This window comes from Sinohyriopsis cumingii, chromosome 7 (genome assembly GCF_028554795.1).
Source record: "Sinohyriopsis cumingii isolate HCF-2022 chromosome 7, ASM2855479v2, whole genome shotgun sequence".
In the NCBI taxonomy this organism is placed as follows: domain Eukaryota; kingdom Metazoa; phylum Mollusca; class Bivalvia; order Unionida; family Unionidae; genus Sinohyriopsis; species Sinohyriopsis cumingii.
In genome coordinates, this window is record NC_142967.1 from 21,114,898 (window position 1) to 21,137,351 (window position 22,454).

Sequence of the window (22,454 nt, forward strand, 5' to 3'; positions counted from 1 at the left end):
TAGAAAATACAAAATGTTCATCAAATAAGCCGAAACAGCCCGTGCTTCAACGCTGATATGACTCCTGCAACCGTCTTCTTGATTCCGTTCTCACATACGTCTCTGCAGATACGGCAAGATTACTTCTATTGGTGGCAGTACTATCGACAAACATTTATAGTGCTGATCTCACGAGTCAGTTGTTCAAAAGGTTTCAGTAATGCCACAACGCGAGAGGTAAGATTCCATTGATTTTATCGTAAAATTCAGTTCTTTGCGGTCCTGATCCACACTTCTACATGGAACAATGAGATTGCACGTTTTTGTTCTGCAAGACGTTCTAACATATAGTCGAGGTTGGACTACGCTTACACATAACGATGATCGTAGGCATATTAATTTTTTTACTTCTTATTGCGCAAATACACCCTAGTTGAATGAATTAAAAGTGCAACAAGATAATTCACATTTTACATCTAATACAACAGTCACGATGTGACCGCCACTCAGTGACGCATGCAGATGGAAAGATCCACACGCCTGGCTAGTTCATGAATGAACTTGCTGCTTGCCTCCTGCCTTGCCAGTTAGAGTAAGTAAACAAAGATGATTACAGTAAGTACGATGTTCACGAAGGTTGACCTGATTGTACTATTCGTATTCGGCTGTAGCATACTATTAGAATACGAATATTTCATTTAATAAACTATTCAAGGCCGAATCGAATATTTAGTACAGGACTATTTTTTCCCCCTTTTCCTGCCTTAGTGTTAAGTAGAGGTATAAATTTGCAAGAAAGAGTAACAAACATGGATAGTACGAAAAGCACGTGAGCCACGAAAAAGCTGACGAGTTTACCTTGTGGCGGGAAAGCCGATCTAAATGGGTCTTTATTAAACTGTAGACGGTGTAGTCTGTCGCAAAGGAAAAAATTGCCTTTCTTCACAGGATGGCATATGTCTGAATGTCAACGGGACTCCAATAATTGTGTGGGAGAACAAATTTTGGAAGGAGATTCAATGTTTGCTCTGCATTACATCATTTTCTGGAGCAGCCGGAGATGCAGGTTCTATCTCTAGCTATATGTCAACGTAACAGAGTGTGGAGTGTGTTGCTAAAATAAATTGTTCACCAAACCGGGTATATTCTTAGTGTGGATGTATGCACTGATAGGACAGCATTAACTCCAGGACGGTAGATCCTACAAGCATAGCCTTTTTAGATTCGGCAAGGTTGTCATTTACCCTTGTTTGTCTATATGTCATCAGCATGATGGGCAATATGTTACCCTGAAATTGCCTTATTTATCTATGTATACGTTACGCAGAAACTGCCGTATTCATCTGTGTATACATTACTCAGAAACTGCCTTATTCATCTGTGCATGCGATACGCTGGAGCTGTCGTATTCATCAATGTACGAGAAGCTCAAACAACCGTATTCATTTTTGTGTATGTAATTTATTGACCGTTAAGTTCATTATGGACACCAATAGCGGGCAGCCACTTTGATGGCTTTGCCAGTAAAATACAGAGAACAGACGTCTGTGTGCAACATCTACTTTCTTACGTGGAAATCATTTTTTCATCCGTGTCGACAGAGCAGTGAACGCCTATGAGAAGTCTGAAGTGGAATTTAGGTAAAGTCACCATTCAGCCCCAGCCAGCCACTCAGCGAGGGTCTGATGTCCCCCGAGACGCGACGAAAAACCAGTGACAACTATCGTGACTCTTTTGTTCAATGATAACATGTGATTTAAAAAAAACAACATTTGTAACCATTCAGTCACGTATGTAACAATCCAGCTATTTACTAGAGTTTGCACACGCCATTTTTCCAGGTATGTCTTTTGTTTCAATGCAAACAAATTCGAGCCAAATTAGTTTTAGAATGCCATAGCCACATATCTTTTTCAATTTTGTCATACACATTTTTGCATTCATTGCTCTTGTCATTGCTGAGTGCATAAGTAAATTTTCATGTCAATTATCTCATTCATCTTGTGTTTTCTAGCATAATGTCTCCACTGCCGGTGAAATCAGTCCCAAACACAAAGTTTGTTAAATTTGACAAGTATCTGTCTTTTCTTATGGTCTTGGTGGCCCTGAAAATGGCCGTTGGGTTGCTTCTGTCACTTCTTACAGAAGTGAGTGTTACTCCCAAGTCGGGCGACGCAGGCCACACACATTCGCCGAAATTCTTTCTCCAACTTGTCTTAGGGGAGACCACGCCTAACACAAGGATCGTTGTCATACGTTTCCGAGTCTTCTTTTTCCTCTGGCTTCCAATCTGGATGATGCATCTGGCGGGATTTATTCTGGATTTTGAACCAGTTATTGTTCAGGGGCTGAAATTGGCTCACCTTCTACTGTTTCTTCAGCTTCCTCTTTTGCGTCTACGCCCTTTCGATTTTCTCCCCCTTCATTCACCATCACCTCTCTGACGAACTGTTTAGGAATTCTCAAAGAGGTGATTTCGTTGTTCAGGTGTCTGTTGGCAGGTGCTGCACTCCTTCCATCAAGTTGAGAGCTTCCATCAGCTTGCCCACTTTACATTACTGGTTTTCATTCTTCTTGTAAGCATGCGTCGACGATGAATGGTTGACTGGCTGACTGACCTTTGATCATGGTCGCGTTTGCCAATTCGAGCATATACGACCCGTTAATTCCCACACCGTGGGATCATTAGTTATTCGTCCCAGGAGTAATTAGAGCCTCACCCCCATGCGCTTTAATGTAAGCACCGCTCATTCGTCAGTTTAAAGTCCGGTCGTGGCAGGGGAGGAAGCGGCGTTACAGGTGTCTATCTACATCCAATGTTAAGAATTTGCCCTATTCCAAATCTAAAACTTGGCTGACTTGCAGGAATTTGAAGGAAAAATATGCTTGTTGAATCTCTGTGCTCTGTGTGATTTTGGTGAATAAAGTGTGACCTTCCGAGGTTTTGAATTATTCTTATTATAATTGACATGGCTTTTAAGTTTTAAACTGCTTAATTCCGATAGTGTCTTCTTGTAAGACCGGGCCTTTTTGTTTGGGTTTTAACCACTTTATAGTAACTAATTTATGGAACAAGTTCCTTAAGGGTATACCAATATAGTCCTGTATAGATCATTTATAGTCCATTCTAATTTAGTTCGCCTTGTGCGGTGGGCTTGACACCTTGGGCTTAACCATCTCACAATTCGTTCATTTGGGTCTCTTCTTAATTTTCCTATTTAATTTTCTTGCTTAACTATGCATAATACACCAGTCTTAAGTACCAATTATTTATAATTGCTGATTCTATAAGGTCGAAATGCATAGTAATGTGATATCGTAATGAATATTCCTTTGGATATATATATATATAATTGCTGATTCTATAAGGTCGAAATGCATAGTAATGTGATATCGTAATGAATATTCCTTTGGATATATATATATATATATATATATATATATATATATATATATATATATATATATATATATATATATGTATGTATATATATATATATATGTATATATTTCCTAGATTAATTTATAATGTTATTAATATTGTCAACCCATCAGCGGGTCACAAGAGATATTAACTGTACAGTTATGTGTTTAACTGACAAGGGAAAAGAAAGAAAAAATTTTTAAAAAAATCTTTAAATTAAAATGAACATTCCATATTGTATTATTTAATACTACTCCGTTACCAATTTCATCGCCACAATCGGCCGAGTCCTGAACAGCTGGTAGACGTATGAGACGCAAGGGGCCCTATCGCAATAGATTTTGAAATTCTCCACCTGTCTTTTGCAGTTGTATCACCTCCGACTTCGATAATTGTATTGACAACGAGGCGTTTTTTCATTAAGCTCATTAAGATGTGTTTGGGTCAACCACACGGGAACAACACCAATTATCTTTTGCGGAGAAAGTTTCACTATGAGACACAATCATTTCTTATTGCGCTTTTGATTTTCGAAAGCTGCTTTTGGATGAGGAGAGCTTTGACTTCATAATAGGACACTAACATTTAAAACGTTACATATTCAGTTACTAGTTTGAGGAAATGTTTTCTAGTTTTCCACTTCAGCGTCAATAACCCTCATTTGGCACCTACATCCCACAACCCCAATAGCAGCTTAGCAGAGTGAATGCATCTATAATTCAAAGGATCGGGGACAACATAAGGATTACCTCGACAATTCAAATTAATTTAACCTGTGATGCCATCAGTGGTAGTTATGAGGCTTCAGCCGCAGAAACACGGGCGTCACATACATCTATAATTCAGTAGATTGGAGAAAATAGAAATATGAATGCTTGCATGAAAATTGAAAATACATATCTACCATGAACACCTTAACCAGGTCAAGGTGTTCCAAGGAAGAATAACAATACATATCTACCACGAACACCTTAACCAGGTCAAGGTGTTCCAAGGAAGAGTAATATATCTGGTACAACCCAGTGAAGTCTTTTAGAGAAATCTGCAAACCAGAGTCCACGTTTTGATACTGTCCCATAAAAAAACAACAATCTCTGATATGTACGTGCAAATAATTGTTGTCAAGGTCAAGAACAAGTTCTGAGGAAAGTTCCTAATGACCGTTCAACCGCAGAAAAACTTCAGACAGACATAAATTTTCAAATACCGTTTAATTATGGAGCTGCCTAGCATTTACACGCACCATTGTTTGAATGTCACGAACGTATGTATTGTTGCAATGGTACCTGGTTGGGTAGGTATTTGCCATTTGAAAACTACTTTGTATCGATCCTTTGGTGAGTGTGAAATGAAAGTGGTTTCGTGCCTCAAGAACTCATGACCGGCAACAAACGTGTTTCTGCAGACATTAAAGGGATTATCACAGGCGTCCACCATGCCAATTTTGAAAACACATCTTTACCATTATCAACACCATTACTCAACATGATCCGCATGCTCGTTTGCATTCTTGTGAAACACCCTAGGAAAGGGCAGTTGTTATAGCATAATCATAACTGTATTCATCGAGTCGGGAAATTGTCGTAGCAATGTCATTTTTACTCAAACATGTCTTGATTTCTTTTCCGTTGATGAAATAATATACGTTTGTTTAAAAAAAAATAATGAAGAAAAAAGAAACCCATATCATTGTTGGAATATCCAACCCTTTCGCGGGTGTCTTTATTATTACTAGCTTCGTGGTTTCGTATAAGTTCTCCATCGATTTCTAAGAAAGTTTCAAACGGAAGAAAATACCGTGACATGTCTTCATTTAATTATATTCGATCAAGTTGATTAAGGGTTTTAGTGAGTACGAATGATGCTAAAAATCTTTTTTCACTTCGATCTATCTTTAAATGCACGAACATGCCAAAAGTGGAATCGGATAATTATTCAAATTTTGTCATTATTTTCACTTGTTTATTATCAGCTAGGACTAACACCTTTTGTGAGACGGTTTTTTTGAGTGTGGACTTGCCACTCATGTCCACGCTTTATCAATCGCTTTCAGGCTTAGACCACAACTGTAATCCGCTTCCCATCACTGCATTTAGAAGCATTGTATCAGCTAGACGGTGTTGAGCGGCTTCAGTAATGATTTTACTGACCAGCGCGGTGATTGTCGCTGTCAGTTGAAATTATAACTGTTTTTGATTCAATAGCTTTTGATGGTTAGCGAAATCCCAAACAGTAGGCATCCCTGCGACGCCTGTGTTTCTGCGGCTGAAGCTTCATAACTACCATTGATGGCATAACAGGTTAAATTAATCTGAATTGTCGAGGTAATCCTGTCAATGTCAGGCGCGATATGATATCCCATGCGCTATGTCCGTTGGTATTCTGAAATTTCATTCGTATCTTTAGGACAACCGGGAATTGTTCTTATTGACAACCGTGTAATATCAACCACTTACGGTGCAGTTTTGAGATCACTACTTTTGCTCAATGATATGAAAATGTAATATTCGCTGAATTTTCAAATCGAGGGCACAGTACCGTTTAGATTTTTAAATATGCTCTCCATCTAGCTTGCTTGTAATTTTTGCTATACTACTTAACAAAAAAAAATTAAACAGAACATCTTCGCAATAAAATTTGTCATTAACACATATTGTTATGTAATGCTATGATTGCAGTAAAATACGGAAAAATACATCAAACTGATAACTTGATCCGCTCATCATATAATTGATATTTTCTCCTTTTCTGTTTCTACTGACAGAAAATCAACGATTCGTTCTTCGGGACGGTTTTCCGGTCCGTTTTGGTCTGGTCTACATGCTCCAAATGCCAGTGATTTAGATACATTTTCTTGGGATGACTGTAGTGAACCCGTCTATTTTAATAACCTGTCTTCTGACTATCCGCCATTGTATGATCCATGCGTTCATATCGAGCTGCAACGAGAAGTATTCAACGGTGTATTCGTGGACTTATGGTTGAAGGGACAAAATTGCAACGACTCGCTTCCAATGGTTTGTGAAACAGAAATTTTAGGTCGGTTTTACTCTGTGTGTTTGCTTGTAGCATTTTGTAAGTCAGCCTCTAAATCTTGTCCTATGACATTATAACTGTCAGTAAAACTAAAGTGTGAGATAGAGCAGCGAATCATATGGGCAGTAGCAATGGCACGTCAAGAATAATAAGAATCTGGAGCAACTGTAATCCACCGTCAGTTATTTGAATGACCTCAAGCTTGCAGACTTGACGTTGATCAAATAATCCCGCTTTCATTATCACTGCGCTTGTCATTTTCCCACTGATTACAGACTGACGTAAATCAAAGAGTTCCGCATTCATTGTATTTTGTCTTGTCATTTTCCCACCATTTACAGACTTGACGTTAATCAAAGAGTCCCGCTTTCATTGTCATTTCGTTTGTCATTTTCCCGCCCATTTCAGACTTGACGTTGATCAAATAGTTCAGCTTTCGCTATTATGCCATTCAATGTTTGTAGAACTCATTTCTTTATTTTCAAAAAACTTTCGAATTTAAATCATAATTGTATTTTTGTTTCCTTTATGTAAATAGTATAAATCAAAATTAAAACAGAAGTTCATTAAAGATGCAAATGAACAATGTCCTCTGAAGTATCTGCATACATCCTTTTAATAATTCACTTGGAATAGAGGGGAAGAGTGAACTCTATCCTGCAAATAGACAATTTCTTGTAGGTATGTTAATACTGTTGGAATTGTATGTTCGTTCATAGATGTTGTAATAAATAAAGTATATATAAAGTGCATACGCTGTATTGTCTGAAGTACCACGTATTATATAATTATTTGATTAAAAGGGATCTCGGCACACACATCGTCTCTTTTGAATACAAAACGTATACAACCTGTAGTATGTCAAGGATACAGAGTTCTCTCTCTCTCTCTCTCTCAATCAATCAATCGATCGATCGAGAGAGAGAGAACTCTTATTTTAGTGGTCGAGCCTGAGTTTTTATTATGACGTCAAAATAACAGCAATCAGAGATATACATAATTAGGTTTGGAAAAGACAATTATTTATGTAATAGGTAAATTTAGCTTTCTATATGCACGTTTATCAGGTGAAGTCATTCTAATGGGTTTGGTTTATACCACATCAGAATAATCTTATTAAACAAGAAGATTAGAGTGCAGGTACATGTTCGAATGTATATTTGTATGCACTGGTGCAACGATTGTTTGCTATGATTAGAAAAATAAGTACGACTAAATTTCATTTTACGATTGAGATTAAAAATATAAATAATTTCTATATAGGATTTCCGATCAGTCGATCAGTTGGTTAGGAGCCATATAACAAGTGGATTGACACCATGGGAGTAAATATTTAATACCCTTAGGATTGTTACTATCCGCCTTGGTATGGAAACTCTACTTAAAGAAATTAATCTTCGCTAGCCTTGGTTCCGATGTCATAACCGTATCTAAATCTTGGCTTATCGAGCAGATATTTCTGTACTTCGGCCTGTGAATTTCATTGGAAATTAAGTTGTTCAAATTTGGACACTCTTCCTACATGATCGAGACAAGGGGAGCACACAACTTGAATGGACTGATAAATAAGCAGTTTTCCACTGCCGCTGCGTGTTTGCACACACACTTTTCACTCAAATACACCTGCAATGGTTTCGATCTTGAACATAATCATAGTTTCGATGTTAAACTTACGCTGTATTCTTTTTAGGTCAAGTGCCTCCACCATTTTCTACCGATGTACAATGCACCACGCTATTGGTTAGTTGCCTTACTTACCAAGGGAGGCAACTTATGAAATCCAATAGATGTCGCTAGGGCAAAGCACCAATATATCTGTTCGGTCCTCCAAAGTGTCGATATCGTTATCATAACGGAATCTTGGCTGGCGAAGATGAAAGAAATATAATGCTATTTGGAAGGAATGGAGCTTTGAAAGACTGACCGTTTAACTTTCGGAACGTGGGGGTTAAGAGAGGGCCAGATTTTTATATATTTTTTTTTTTACCTAAATATCTTTATTAAGCTAATATAACGGATATAATATATATTTTTATATAAAATCAGCTGTTTGAGAAACGCAAAATTCCAGTGCCCCCCCCCCCCCGCCTTTATTAAATGGTTGGTCTTTTAGCAAATCATGTGTTATTTCTATATAACCACTGTTTCGATGATGATGCAAATACAGCCACTATAATGACATTTTGAGTGGTACTGCATTGGATTTGCGATAGACATGGAATTCAATACTGTGACCATAAAACACTTGTGAAATCATTATCCAGAAAACGTATGGTAGCTTTACACTTTGGAAATACTAGTCCGGTAATAACACATTTTTTGTTTGGTGGGTGGGGGATATGTAAAACTGACTGGAACTGAAGGTTATTTACAGTATACATTTAGTCCGGCACTGAAGCATCTTCTTTTTTATTACTGACCTGCGATTGTAATATATTTATAGAAACTGCGTTGTTATATACCCAGATTGTTTGCCGATGGAATGCGATGAAGCCGTCATTAACACATCCGATGTTGTCTGCAGTACGGAACTGTGCAAGTTTGTGTCCAATAACACGAATACATGTGAGGTCCATCCAATTGATGACAATGCGACGGTAAGTTTTCCTTACAGCATCGACCATTTCATCGTTTGCCAGTGAGAGCTATTTTTTTGTCCAAGGAAAGTTTATTTTGTTTTGTATTTAAAAACAAAACAAAACGTTATTCATTTACATTGGAAAGAAACGCATCTCAGACCTTGCAGGGAGGAAATAGTCAGCTGACAATGACCTGTTTTTCCTTTTTAATGCCAACCTAATTCAAAAAGGTTAAACTAGCTGGTCTTTATCCGAGTGAGTTTGTCAACTAGATATGGATCTGATAATTGTTAAGTCATAAACGGAGACTTTATGACTTTGAATCCGAAATGTGTGCACGTGCTTGTCTGCGTACGTGTGTGCGTGTGGTTTGTAAAAGTAGATTAAACACAGCTACATAAGAAAGTAACCGAGAAAAATATACAGGAACGTAAGTTCGTTATCTAAAATATATGACTAATAATAATAATAATAATAATATTTTCTCATCAGAAATAATAATTCCTGACAAGCACATTCGCGTTCCAATTAATTTTTGTTGAAAGATAAAACATCGATCCATTTAATGCACTGTTCAGTTATCATATGGCGTGGTCGAAAGCTTTTCCTGTTCCCTACGACGAACATTAATTTGAATGACATGCATCAGCGAAAGATTAGCTTCAAGTACATAATGCCGTTAGGAATGCTTAACTAGACGAAAATCTTTAGAAAAGGGAGATATTGTCATGTCTTAACGGCTTTGACATGTCTTTACAGCTTTGTCGTGTCTTTACAGCTTTGTCATAGCTTTGTCATGTCTTTACAGCTTTGTCATAGCTTTATCATGTCTTTACAGCTTTGTCATATCTGTATCGTGTCTTTACAGCTTTGTCACGTCTTTACGACTTTGCCATGTCTTTACAGCTGTGTCGTGTCTTACAGCTTTGTCATAGTTTTGTCATGTCTTTACAGCTTTGTCATATCTGTATCGTTTCTTTACAGCTTTGTCACTGTCACGTCTTTACGGCTTTATCGTCTCTTTACAGCTTTATCGTGTATTTACAGCTTTATCATATATTCTACAGCTTTGTCATGTCTTTACGGCTTTGCATCAAGGCACAGATTATTTCTCTGTGTGCTACATCTCGAATCCAAACCATACAGCTACAAGGTGCCCTGTAGATCTCAGTAAGTAATTTGGAGAGAGAGAGAGAGAGAGAGAGAGAGAGAGAGAGAGAATAATTATAAGATAATGATAATAATATCTCCTTTACGTCTGATTAGTTACTTTATTGGGGATTTATAACTTTTCGGTCATTCTATTCGAGTTAATGCAAATACCACAAATGACACTCAGTATGAAAGCTTTTAGAAACCTGAAATAACGACGAAAAAGTTAATTAATTGCGATAATGTAACTGCATGAACTACAGTAATTATGATTATATTATTTGTGCCCATTCTGCACAAAATATGAAAAAAAAAATGTTTGAAACAAATTATTTCAGGACTTTGGAGATCTTTGATGGGCGGGCATTTCAATGCTACAACGTTGTTTTTATACCCCCCACCCCCCATTCTAATAATGTATAAAATTAGATGGAAAATGCAATCTAACATTTTCCACAAAGTTGGTACTGAAATAGCTGTTAAACTGCGATTTATAACTCACTTGAGATAGCGAGGAATAGTCAAATCCATCATGCAAATACCGCTGGAATTGTAATTATGTAATTTTATATAAAAAATACACATCGTCTTCATTGATTGAAAAATGTATACAACTTGTGTTACTTTCAGGATACAGAGTACTCTGCTGTCTCTCCCCCTCTCTTTCCCCCTCTCTTTCCCTCTCTCTCTCTCTCTCTCTCTCTCTCTCTCTATATATATATATATATATATATATATATATATATATATATATATATATATATATATATATATAAAGTGTGTGTGAGAGGGAAAGTACTGGTATTTCAGTGGTTAAACTTGAGTTTGTATTATGACATCACGATTAAAGTATTCAGAGATATACCTAAATGTAGTTGGAAGGGACGATTTTTATGTAATGCGTATCTTTTTTTCCCTAAAGTTCAGACATGTACTTATTTTGTTGACTCTGATATAAGTCTCGGTGTATTTTACTCATCTTATTCAATGGTGACATTTCTTTTGGAGTTTACCTTTCCCCCTACCCACGATCCTGTGGAAATAGTACTTTTTCAGGTCACGCAACTTTAGTGAATGGGGGCACCCTATGTAGAATAGGACTTTTGTGTTTAATTTGGTCGTTTGCACTCTGGGAACAATGGGAATTTAACACGAGGAAATTTAACATGGGTGGGACTTTAGTGGGACAAGGGAAAGTTTAACATAGGTTGGGCCTGTATACGGACAAGGAAAATTGAATGGATTTGGCCTGTATAGGGACAAGGGGAATTGAACACAGGGATGTATAGTGACAATGGACGGGGATTGTATATGGACCAGGGGAATAGAAGAACATAGGGATGTTGAGTGACAATGGATAGGGATTGTCAAGTGACAAGGGGAATTTAACATGGATGTTTCCATTGACCCAAGAAGGGCCCAATCATCCAGGGAATCTATCATTGTCCAAAGGTAGTCCAAATCATCCATATAATTGAACATGGGTGGGTCTGTCTAGGAACAAGGGGAAATTGAACATATGTATGTAGAGTGACAATGGCTTGGGGCTGCATTCAGACAAGGGAAAGTTTAGTACAGGTTGGGCATGTTGAGGGACAAGGGGAATTGAACATAGGGAATGTAGAGCGAGATTGGGCATGTCAAGGGCCAATATATATTGAACATGTATGAGCCTGTCTAGGGACAATGGTGAAATTGAATATTGCCTGTCTAGGGACAAGGATGGTAGAGGGTCAAACACAATCGAGACAGAGACAGATACATACTAATGAAAGCCCAAGATTGATATATAAAGCATTACCTAGTCCTGAAATTATATTAGCGGTTTTTATAAATTTGCATAATTGTAATAATTCTATAAATAGCTATAATCAAGAAAAAGACCAGTGCTAAAATTGATGTGACTTAAAGCAACGCTAAAATTACTTAATTGTCCCAGCATTTAACTGAGACTAAACATATCATTGAACATTATGTTACATTGTTTTAGACTAAAATGGATAAACTTAGTAACTATTTATAGTCCTAACTTGTGTAAAGATAGTGAATAAACTCCCTTGTATCTATTTATAGATACAACCTGTGGAAATTCCTCTGAAAAACCCGCTATTTATAATCACAGCGTGTGGAAATTCTTTTTGAAATATTCTAATATCTATTTATAGTTACAACTTGTGGAAATTTCTATGGAAAAACCAAGTCTGTATTTATGGCCTTAAAATTTCTAGCTTCAGTGATGTCACTATTTTGGACACTAGCAGAATAATGGCAACAGTGTTGCAAGTGGCTGACCTGAATATGCGCTACTTTAGGCAGGTAGGTAGGTGAAAAGAATTTGATAGGGACAAAGACAGTATTATAGGGACAAACAAAGACAACAAAGCCACACACACACATGCATACGCGCACGCACACAAACAGAAATACACACGCGTACATTCACGCAAGTACGGATATGCATACAAAAAATACACACACACATATGCACACACCCCCCAAAAGTTCGGTTTTAGTTTAGAAAGCAAACGAATGAAATGAATTTTCACTAAATAGGCTATCGTTTACACCACAAAAATAATATCCATTACATCCACTATGCCATCCATTATATCATACGCACTATCCAAACGCCCTCTTTTAGCTTTCAATGTAAGAGAATGAGTTTCAATCTCACAGCTTATACTATCCCATACATTACACAAAATAATATTCATCACACCATCAATAGCGATTAATGTCATACAGTTCTTTTCAAATGTGTTGGTAGAAGTTTGTGTTAGCAGTCTTGAAGATGATACGATTATCTCAAATTCAACACCATCTACATCCACTGCAGCGAGATACGGAGAGGTCGAGAAAAAAAAAACCCTGTGGTAAATCTGATAGAATGACGGAACCAACAAGATCAGTGAAGAAAGAAATTCGCTTGGTGCCTCATGAAGATTATGTTTTATAACCTAGTAGCCAAAAGGTGATTTGCAGAACAAATTGAGAACGATGACATAACATTCACGGAGAAATTAAACGGTTTAAGTCAATGGTTACTATTTCTTTGTATGTAATGTTCATATGAAATTTTGGTACAGACGAAAGATAGCACACACGCACACACACACACATGCACACAAGCACGCACGCACTTCTACACAGGTGTTACTGCATTGGGTGACAGAAGAACAAAGACTAGTGATTTGACAGATGGACAGGCAGACTTAACGTTCCATTGCAAAGAGAAAGAAAGAATGGGAAAAGACGGAAATGTAGGACACTGTTGTTTGGTTCTGTTATTTTTTAAAGGTATTATAGGAAAATGATGCCAGTGTCCAGTACCCGACATAGAAATGGGGACATAATATTAGCAGACTTAGCGACAATTTAGGGATACTATAGAGAAACATTTAGGGACATTGTAGGAACATTAAAGCTACGCAACAATTTTAATCCGCATAGCTATAGCGTACCGAATCATATGTCCCTAAATACAAAAATTTTTTAAAGCATAACGGATAACATAGACTAGCTCAGCTGACTACTCAAATCTATAAATAACATGTATAATTTGCTACGAGATCTCCTGCTTGGATCAGCTGAAGCTCAGAGTATTTGTGTGTTTGTGTGTGTGTGTGTGTTTGTTTTTTGTTTGAGTATGTGCGCACATACGTTTGTATGTGTATGTGTTTCTTTTTCCTTAACAAAAACTTGTCCCTATACACAAATAATAGTGTGTGTATGTGTATGTTTAAGTGTGCGCGTGTACGTTTGTGTGTGCGTGTGTATGTGTAGTTGTTTTTGTGTGTACGCGTGAGTGGGTAGTTTTGTGTATGCATGTGTATTTGTTTTTCCCTTAAAAAAATCACTTGTCCCTATACAAAAAATAGTGTTTGTGTATGTGTATGTGTGTACTCGTGTATGTTTGTGTGTGCGTTTATGTGTTTGTGTGTGTATGTCAGTATTTTTGTGTGCGTATGCGTACGTGTGTGTGTTTTTGTTCGTATGCGTGCGCATACGTGTGTGTGTGTCTTTGTCCCTATAAAACTCCCTTTGTCCATATCAAATTCACTTCACCTAACTACCTGACTATAGTAGCGAAAATTCAGGTCAGCCACTTGAAACACTTTGCCATTATTCCCCTAGTGTCCAGTGTAGTAACGTCCTTGAAGCTAGAAATTTTGAGACCATACATATAGACTTGGGTTTTCCGTAGAAATTTCCACAAGTTGTAGCTATAAATAGATACATGCCTTTTACAAAAGGAAATGCCACAAGTTATGACTATAAATTGATCCTCGGTCTTTTCATAGGAATTTACACAGGTTGTAGCTATAAATAGACATATGGATGTTTATCCACAATCGTCACACAAGTTGAGACTATAAATGTTTACTAGGTTTATCCATTTTAGAAAAAACCAATGTAACATAAAGTTAAAGGATATTTTTAGTGTCAGTTAAATTCTGGTAAAATTTAGTAATTTTTGCGTTGCTTTTAGTTACATCCATTTTGCCATTGGTCTTTTCCTCGACATGCCCATCCATGTTCAATTCCTACTGGCCCTTGACAGGCCCAATCAATTGTCGCTCTACATTCCCTATGTTAAATTTCCCTTGTCCCTCAATAGGCTCAACCTACGTCAAACTTTCTCTTGTCCGTATACATGCCCAATCCATTGTCATTCTACAAACTTATGTTCAATTTCCCCTTGTCCCTAGATAGGCCCACCCATGTTCAATTCTATGGATGATTTGGAATATCTATAGACAATCATAGATTCTATGGATGAATGCGCTTATCTAGGGACAATGGAAACATCCATGTTTAATTTCTCATGTTAAATTCCCCTTGTCGCTAGACAGTCCCAATCCAATGTCAATCTACATCCCTATGTTCAATTCCCCTTGTCCCTATACAGATCCAATCCATTCAATTTCCCTTGCCCATATACAGGCCCAACCTATGTTAAACTTTCCCTTGTCCCACTATAGTCCCACCCATGTTAAATTTCCCTTTGTTAAATTCTCATTGAGCCCAGAGTGCAAACGACCACATTTAACAGAAGTCCCATTGTCCCTAGGTTGTCCTTTGTCGCTATGTTCAGTTCCCTATTCACTCCATATTAAATTTCCCCCATACTAATTTCCGTTGTCCCCAAAGTGAAAACGACGAAATTTAACATACAAATCCCATCGTCTCAAAGGTGCGCCCATTCACTACTAGCAAATGTTGTATGCTTTCGAAATTGATGACTTCCAGGTGAAAAATATTTATTGATTATTTTGACGTAATATCTAGAAGACTGGATGATAAAAGATAAGATTACAAATTAAAATTTCTATTCTTTTCTTTTCAAACCATATTTTGAATTTAAAATTGTAGAGATATGCATGGTTTATAAACATTGATATAATGGGAAACGCGTTTGTTAAATAGATGTCTGTAATAACGATTTTACTAGTAATTTATTTTTGGTTTGTTTGAACTTTATTCGTATATACACGAATACTACTGACTGCTGACTGTTTTTGCATTTTCTTTAGCCATCAACTACAATGTCACGATTTCGGAGGCTTACAGTTTGTCGGTTTGCTTAACGGTGGAAGATAGAACTACAAATTCATCAGGTAGGTAGTAGAATTCTTCTACGTCACGTACATGAGAAGTACTTCGGACTGGCAATGTTTTATGTTTCAAACCAATAACAAAATTAGTCGAATTGTTTGAAATGAGCGCCGATCAGACAAGAAACATCACCCATTATAAATAGATACTACTTCAGTGTCTTTGGTGTTCTTCGCTATAATTGAAACAATGATGGAATACAATTATTGACAAAACCTTTATTCAAACCTGAGTCCAACATTTTGAAAATTACTTTGATTCAATGAAAGATTTTGCCACGTTTGCTAATAGTAAAAAGATGCAGGAAGACACTAAAGTAGTACCTGAGTTTCTTTAGTGAGCGACTCAGATTTTGTTTTGAAACACGTCACACTGTGCGACAGCCCAGAAAAAAAAAACTTTTATATGAAATGTCTTTAATTTTATATATGTTTAATTAGTTATTACAATGAAGTAGAGTCCATTTATTAGAAATTTAGATACGTATGACAAGAAATTGAAAAGTATGAGTTACAGTGCCAGATTCACGACCAGTAAGATGGAGGTTCGATCCCTCTCAGACCAGGTCAGACGGATCAACACAATGTGTCTCTTTAGCAAGGCATTTCACTTATGACGTAAACATGGTGTGACGTTAGACTACAGTAAACCATTCATTGAAACAAACGGAAACTGAAGACCTTATCTCTTTGCTTAGCGTTACCAAATCATTGACAGGACGATTACAGATACCACTGATATGAAATTAACTTTCAGATCTACAACCCAGAACCAACCAAGATGCACTTTGCACATGTCCTTGTGAAAATTCTGCGACAAAATCGCCCTCATTGGAAGACATGTTCAAGTCGATTATGGGGGCGGTGCTGAAGTTCAATGCAGATTGGGAGATCGACAGAAAGAATACGTCAATAATCCGGATGAGAAAGGAATGTGCTAAGGATAATAGGCCGTCCTCAGTCACTATCGGAGTAATGGGCGTGGCTTTAATGACTGTACCGTTGGGTCTAGTAGTCATCTTAGACCTTCCAAAATTGTACGTGGAGTCGAGGAAAATGAGAAAAAATGTCATGTCTGCTTTTAAACGAAGGAAATTCTTGCGCTAAGGTTCCTGACAAGAAGGTTCAGAATCGCAACAAAATATATAGATTTGGGTGACCTGCAGAAAATGAATAAATGTTTTATGTTTGACTTTCTAGAACCTGTTGACTTTGACATAATTCTAACTTGATGAGAATTCCTTATAATTAACGAAAAGCTGACTTCCACAGTTTGACACTTGTCGATGGAAATGTGAACGTAGACGTTTCGACTCTTATCGATGTAGTTGTAATTCATTTATACTATAAAAATGCTTTGCTTGTTAAGGTCTTGTTGTTATTGACGTATTCTTTCTGTATATATATATATATATATATATATATATATATATATATATATATATATATATATATACATTGAGAGAGAGATATCTATCAATGTGGGCATTAATAATTAGTATGGATGACAGTTCCTTAGTTACTGAGTATGTGTGCTTGTTATTGCTGGAGAAACGTAATTCTGTTAGTCACTGGTCTCATTTATGTATTGATGAATAGTCTTGAGAATGAATTATTTTTGATTCTGTTTACAAAGAGATTTGTTTGTTCAGTAGCATGCGAGTTTTTTCCCCAACAAAGGAGTAGCTCTGTCATTATTAAAAATTAGAATGGCGATTTCCTGCAACGATATATTTCTTAGATTAACAGATTGTTCACACTGAGTATGAGTAGAAATATAAGTCAAAGCATATATTTGCTAAGTCACGGAGTACCAAAGTTGGGAAATATCTCCCCTTGTATTACATTATGCTAATTTAAAGAGCAGTATCGTTTTCTTCTAGACCCTGTTGGGATGTTGCAGGGTGGGTGTAAGGCAAGCTTGTGGTGGTTATCATATCGTAGTAGCACGCTGACGACTAACACCAATATGCCCTTTAGAGACGTGGTGTATCTAGTGGGAAGATGAAACTATGACTCAGATGATGATGACATGTTTGTGGTCGGGCGAGCGTAGTATAAGCTCAGAACTTGACGTGCCATAAGGTATCACGGTACCAATTGTTTTTCCATATACCTCAATGCTAATGTTTTGTGAAATAAATATACTTTCTGTCCTACTTGGGCATGCATGTCACACGCTGTCATATAGAACAATGCTAGATTGTCAATTTGACAATGACATAACCAGGTACTCCATTGCATTTAAGAGAGATAACTCTACTGGAACTAGACAGGGGTAAGAGTTATCTAGTCACAACAAGCACATTTTCAGTCATGTGTACCATATTTTAAAAAAATCATAAAAAATACAAAATATGATCTAGATAGAAATTAACACAAACTCACATGTTGCCAAGAGGCTCAACTTTTTTTTAAGCCAAACAGAAAGTACAAGTCTTACATAATGCACCAATCACAGCTAGTTTTGTTCTTTAATTCTGAATACAATGTTCCATACACCTTAAGCTCCGCCCACCTGGACTTGCGCAATTGGTACCGTTATACCTATAGCAAACCTTAATTTTTCCAATAATCTGTGAAATAGTTCGGGACTGTATAAGTAACAAATATACTTAGTCTCACTTGTGAAAAACAATTTGATGAGGTACTAACCTATGTCTTATATGAATGTGTAAAGAAATGTCATTGAGCTGTTTGAACTATTGTTTTCATACTTTTGCTTCACTATCAAAATCATCTTTTGAAATAAAATGAATTCTTTCAACTATGAGTTGTATCTTATTCATATCAGCAATTATTGAACTTCACATAGGTGATATGGGATAAATCACATTATATCATATTATGTAATAACTAGGTCAAAGGTCAATGTACCAAATAGTATGCACCTGTCCTACTTCAAAATGTACAATTCACCTAAAAGAAAGGAATTTATATTTGTTTGGTAGGTGCAGAACTTAACATCAGAGACAGGTGGACATGACCCAATCTTATTATAAAGTATAAGCTTTGACCACTTTACACTATCTACAGATACAAGAGGTCACTAACCACCAGTCCTCACACAAAGGTCCACCTACCCATCCTCTTTGTAACACAAATAGTAAGCTTTCCTCCTTTGTAATGTGAATAAAATTGTTTCAATAAGCCAGTCAGTCACCAAATATAGTAAATCGCAGCTTCTAAGTGGTTATGTTTGGATTGGGAGGTGAAATTAGGGGAATAAAATACAGAAAAATGCCAAATATAAACACTAAGTATAGCACATCAAATGGAGTTAAAAACAGGAGGAAAGTGTTTATCTAAAAGGGAGAGGTAGCTTATGATAAAGGAATTAAAGGTGGCAAAATCAGCAATGCGAAAAATGAGAAGTGAAAGTTTGATGACCTTACCTTGGACAAATATATGGGGCAGGGCCCAACAGGTCCAAGGACAGCCCAAAGGCAACTGTGCTATAGCATCCCTTACAGGACCCAAATTTCAAGTGAAGTTGTGTTCATTTCCATCTAATATAAAAGGGTGAATAATTTAGATAATATAGATACATATAAAGTATATTTCTTCTACATAAGAATTTAATAATAATTGGCATAAGATAGAGAGAAACTTATCTCAGAGCCAAGCAGAACATACCTTATCAGTTTTTAAACTTGTAAACTTTACTGTGAGAAATTATCAAATTGCTTCTACTTACATTTGCGTCAAGATTGAGGGCTAATATAATACTTCACAAATCTTCTCTTTATTTTCATAATCAGTCACTGAAAATGTGAGATTTTATTTCCTTGAAATGTTATGACTGGTGTAAGGGAGATAACTGAATGATATACATAAGGTGTGGTAACCTTGAATACATTATCCATGTAATATAGATGAGTTCATCAACAACCTGTATTAACTTCATTGCAATTAAATTATCTCAAAATACATTACTGACAAAGTGAGAACCTAACATTTAGACTCCTATGTTTAGTGGAGACCTCAAGAGTCATGTAATTTTAATTTCTAAGATGACGCAGCTCTTTCATATCACATAGTTCATATTTTCTACAATGCCGGCATGTAGAGTGCAGCCTTCCATAACCATGCAGATATCATCTCATGCCAATTTGGATTCTTGCGATGGGATGCAAAGTTTCAAGAACAGTGTGGATTTGAATGGAATGAATACGCACTGTGTGACTAAAATGGTTATCATTCTTGTAATGTTGGACCAAACATGGAAATTCCACAGGAGCAGCTTGACAGAAAGAAATAGGATTAATTGAAAGTCAATAGTAGATTATAATTGGGCTTATACAAGTGCCAATGGGAAATGCTGACTTAAGGAAACTGTTCTTGTTTGTTGGTATTCACTGCTACTTCAACAAAAGGGAATGCAAGAGAACTGAACTAACTACATGAACAATTTCAAAGCAGGAGAGTGTAAAAAAAAAAGGGACAATTAGAGCAGGACAATTCAAATCAAAATGGGAAGGAATACCAAATCCTTAATAAATTACCTAAAAATTACTCATGCCAGAACATCCCACATGGTACAAGTGATCTATCTACAAGTGTACTTAGAGTGTTCTCTATCCTGGTTTATGGCATGCCTTACAAGAATAAGATAGTTGTTTTTGTACACATGATTTTTCATCTTTTGCAGGTACAATAGCCAATATTTGGCCAAAATCAACTATATTATGTTTACATAACTTATTTTGTTGCATGCATTCCAATCTAGGAGGTAACAGCACATACATAAAGGCATCAGGTAACACAAGTCTATATCTATCATAGCTATAGTTATCAAAAGTCCCCATCCAAAGCCATCTTGTGCTATTTTCTAAAGATTTTATACATTTTATTCTTAAAGAACTTTCAATATTTGACCAAAAGTGTTCAGCACACATTTGTTTTCCTACATCAAACTAGTATAGTTCATAAATGCCGCCCACATGTATGCGTTTCTATGGAAACACTGTGAGGCTATTCTTTCCTTTAGGTATCACGGTACCAATTGTTTTTCCATATACCTCAATGCTAATGTTTTGTGAAATAAATATACTTTCTGTCCTACTTGGGCATGCATGTCACACGCTGTCATATAGAACAATGCTAGATTGTCAATTTGACAATGACATAACCAGGTACTCCATTGCATTTAAGAGAGATAACTCTACTGGAACTAGACAGGGGTAAGAGTTATCTAGTCACAACAAGCACATTTTCAGTCATGTGTACCATATTTTAAAAAAATCATAAAAAATACAAAATATGATCTAGATAGAAATTAACACAAACTCACATGTTGCCAAGAGGCTCAACTTTTTTTTAAGCCAAACAGAAAGTACAAGTCTTACATAATGCACCAATCACAGCTAGTTTTGTTCTTTAATTCTGAATACAATGTTCCATACACCTTAAGCTCCGCCCACCTGGACTTGCGCAATTGGTACCGTTATACCATAAAGGTGGTAGCTACTTCCTGTAAGATGAGACCAAGTCCGTGTATGTTACCTACGAACAAACTTTTGCCATCGCAGCTCCAATACAATGTGTCCAAACGGAACCCTTATTTGATAAGATTCATAAAATAATTAAAGGTCAAACAGAGAAATCCGAGATTGGCTATAAAATGATAATGAATTTTCGTCTAAAGTTAATGATTGAGAGGAATACTAGAAGATATTCTAGCCTCATCTAAAAGGGACCGCTCTGGTGCCTAGTGGTTAGAGCGTCCGCCTCGGAAGCAGGTCGTGGGTTCGAACCCCAGCCAAGTCATATCAAAGATTTACAAAAATGCTACTAACAGCTACCTCGCTTGGCGCTCAGCGTTAAGAGGTTAGTGTTAGGATTGGTTGGCCTGGTGTCAGGATAATGTGACTGGGTGGGACATCGCTACGCGTCTCGGGCATGAAGCCCCCGTGCTAGACATCACTATAAACTGTGACACAACCTGCCCGCATTACCGTTTGCGAAACTGACGAATGTGGACAAGATAGGTCTGCTGGAGAAGCACATGGCCACACTCAGTGTGTGACGCGACAAACACGCTGTCAAGTAGGTGGAGATGAAGAAGATTGTCTTCCTGGTTGAAACGAAATATGCCACCAAGCCTTGTAAGACCGCAGAAAAGACACATAGAGAGGTCAAAGAAGTACAGCAGGCAATTTCATAATTAGGGTGAAAAACAGTTCTCACAAAACAAACTAGGATGACCACTTACTGAACGTCAGATGCAGATCTCCCAATGATTGGTCAATATATTAAACGTGATAGTTTAAGTACAATAGTCATGATGCACAAAGTGGCAGATCCGGTAGAGGTGGTGGGCTTCCGACGACTGGCATACAAAATGCATTGTCAGTGTAGTCCAAAGGTGGAGCGTCGCCAGCCAGAATGGATTTGCACGCATTTGAAAGCGTCAGATAACCGTTCTCATGGAAATACTTTCCGGACCCCGTCCTATAAATATGGGTACATGTGCTGCTTAACCACATCATACGCATCCTACAGTATTACCCCTATGAGGCCTGCTATCGTAGCCGAAGGGCCATGTGGATCGGCTGGATCATGACACCTGATGATACTTCTTCCCTTCTCCGACCTACCTCATGGTCGTGGGCCGGATCTCAAAAGCGATGGAAGAAAGCGATTACGCAAGGAGCAAAGATCAGCTAG

At 37.1% G+C, this 22,454-nt stretch overlaps 1 protein-coding gene across 1 annotated transcript; it reads left to right on the forward strand.

Annotated features, from left to right (window-relative positions):
* Window positions 1–8,909: 8,909 nt before the first annotated feature.
* Window positions 8,910–17,076, forward strand: LOC149794846 (uncharacterized). The gene is made up of 4 exons (XM_089963982.1): window positions 8,910–9,036; window positions 10,086–10,188; window positions 15,705–15,788; window positions 16,543–17,076. Exons 1-4 carry the CDS (start codon window positions 8,917–8,919, stop codon window positions 16,890–16,892), a joined length of 657 nt encoding a protein of 218 aa, XP_089820108.1. The 5' UTR covers window positions 8,910–8,916; the 3' UTR covers window positions 16,893–17,076.
* The last annotated feature ends 5,378 nt before the right edge of the window (window positions 17,077–22,454 follow it).

What these genes read in the sequence shown, in the direction of transcription:
- LOC149794846 (XM_089963982.1), top strand. Translation starts at nt 8,917, where the DNA reads ATGGAATGCGATGAAGCCGTCATTAACACATCCGATGTTGTCTGCAGT. An exon ending in CAATTGATGACAATGCGACG is followed by an intron (nt 9,037 to 10,085) that starts GTAAGTTTTCCT and finishes TATATTCTACAG; the next exon opens with CTTTGTCATGTCTTTACGGC. An exon ending in TAGAACTACAAATTCATCAG is followed by an intron (nt 15,789 to 16,542) that starts GTAGGTAGTAGA and finishes ATTAACTTTCAG; the next exon opens with ATCTACAACCCAGAACCAAC.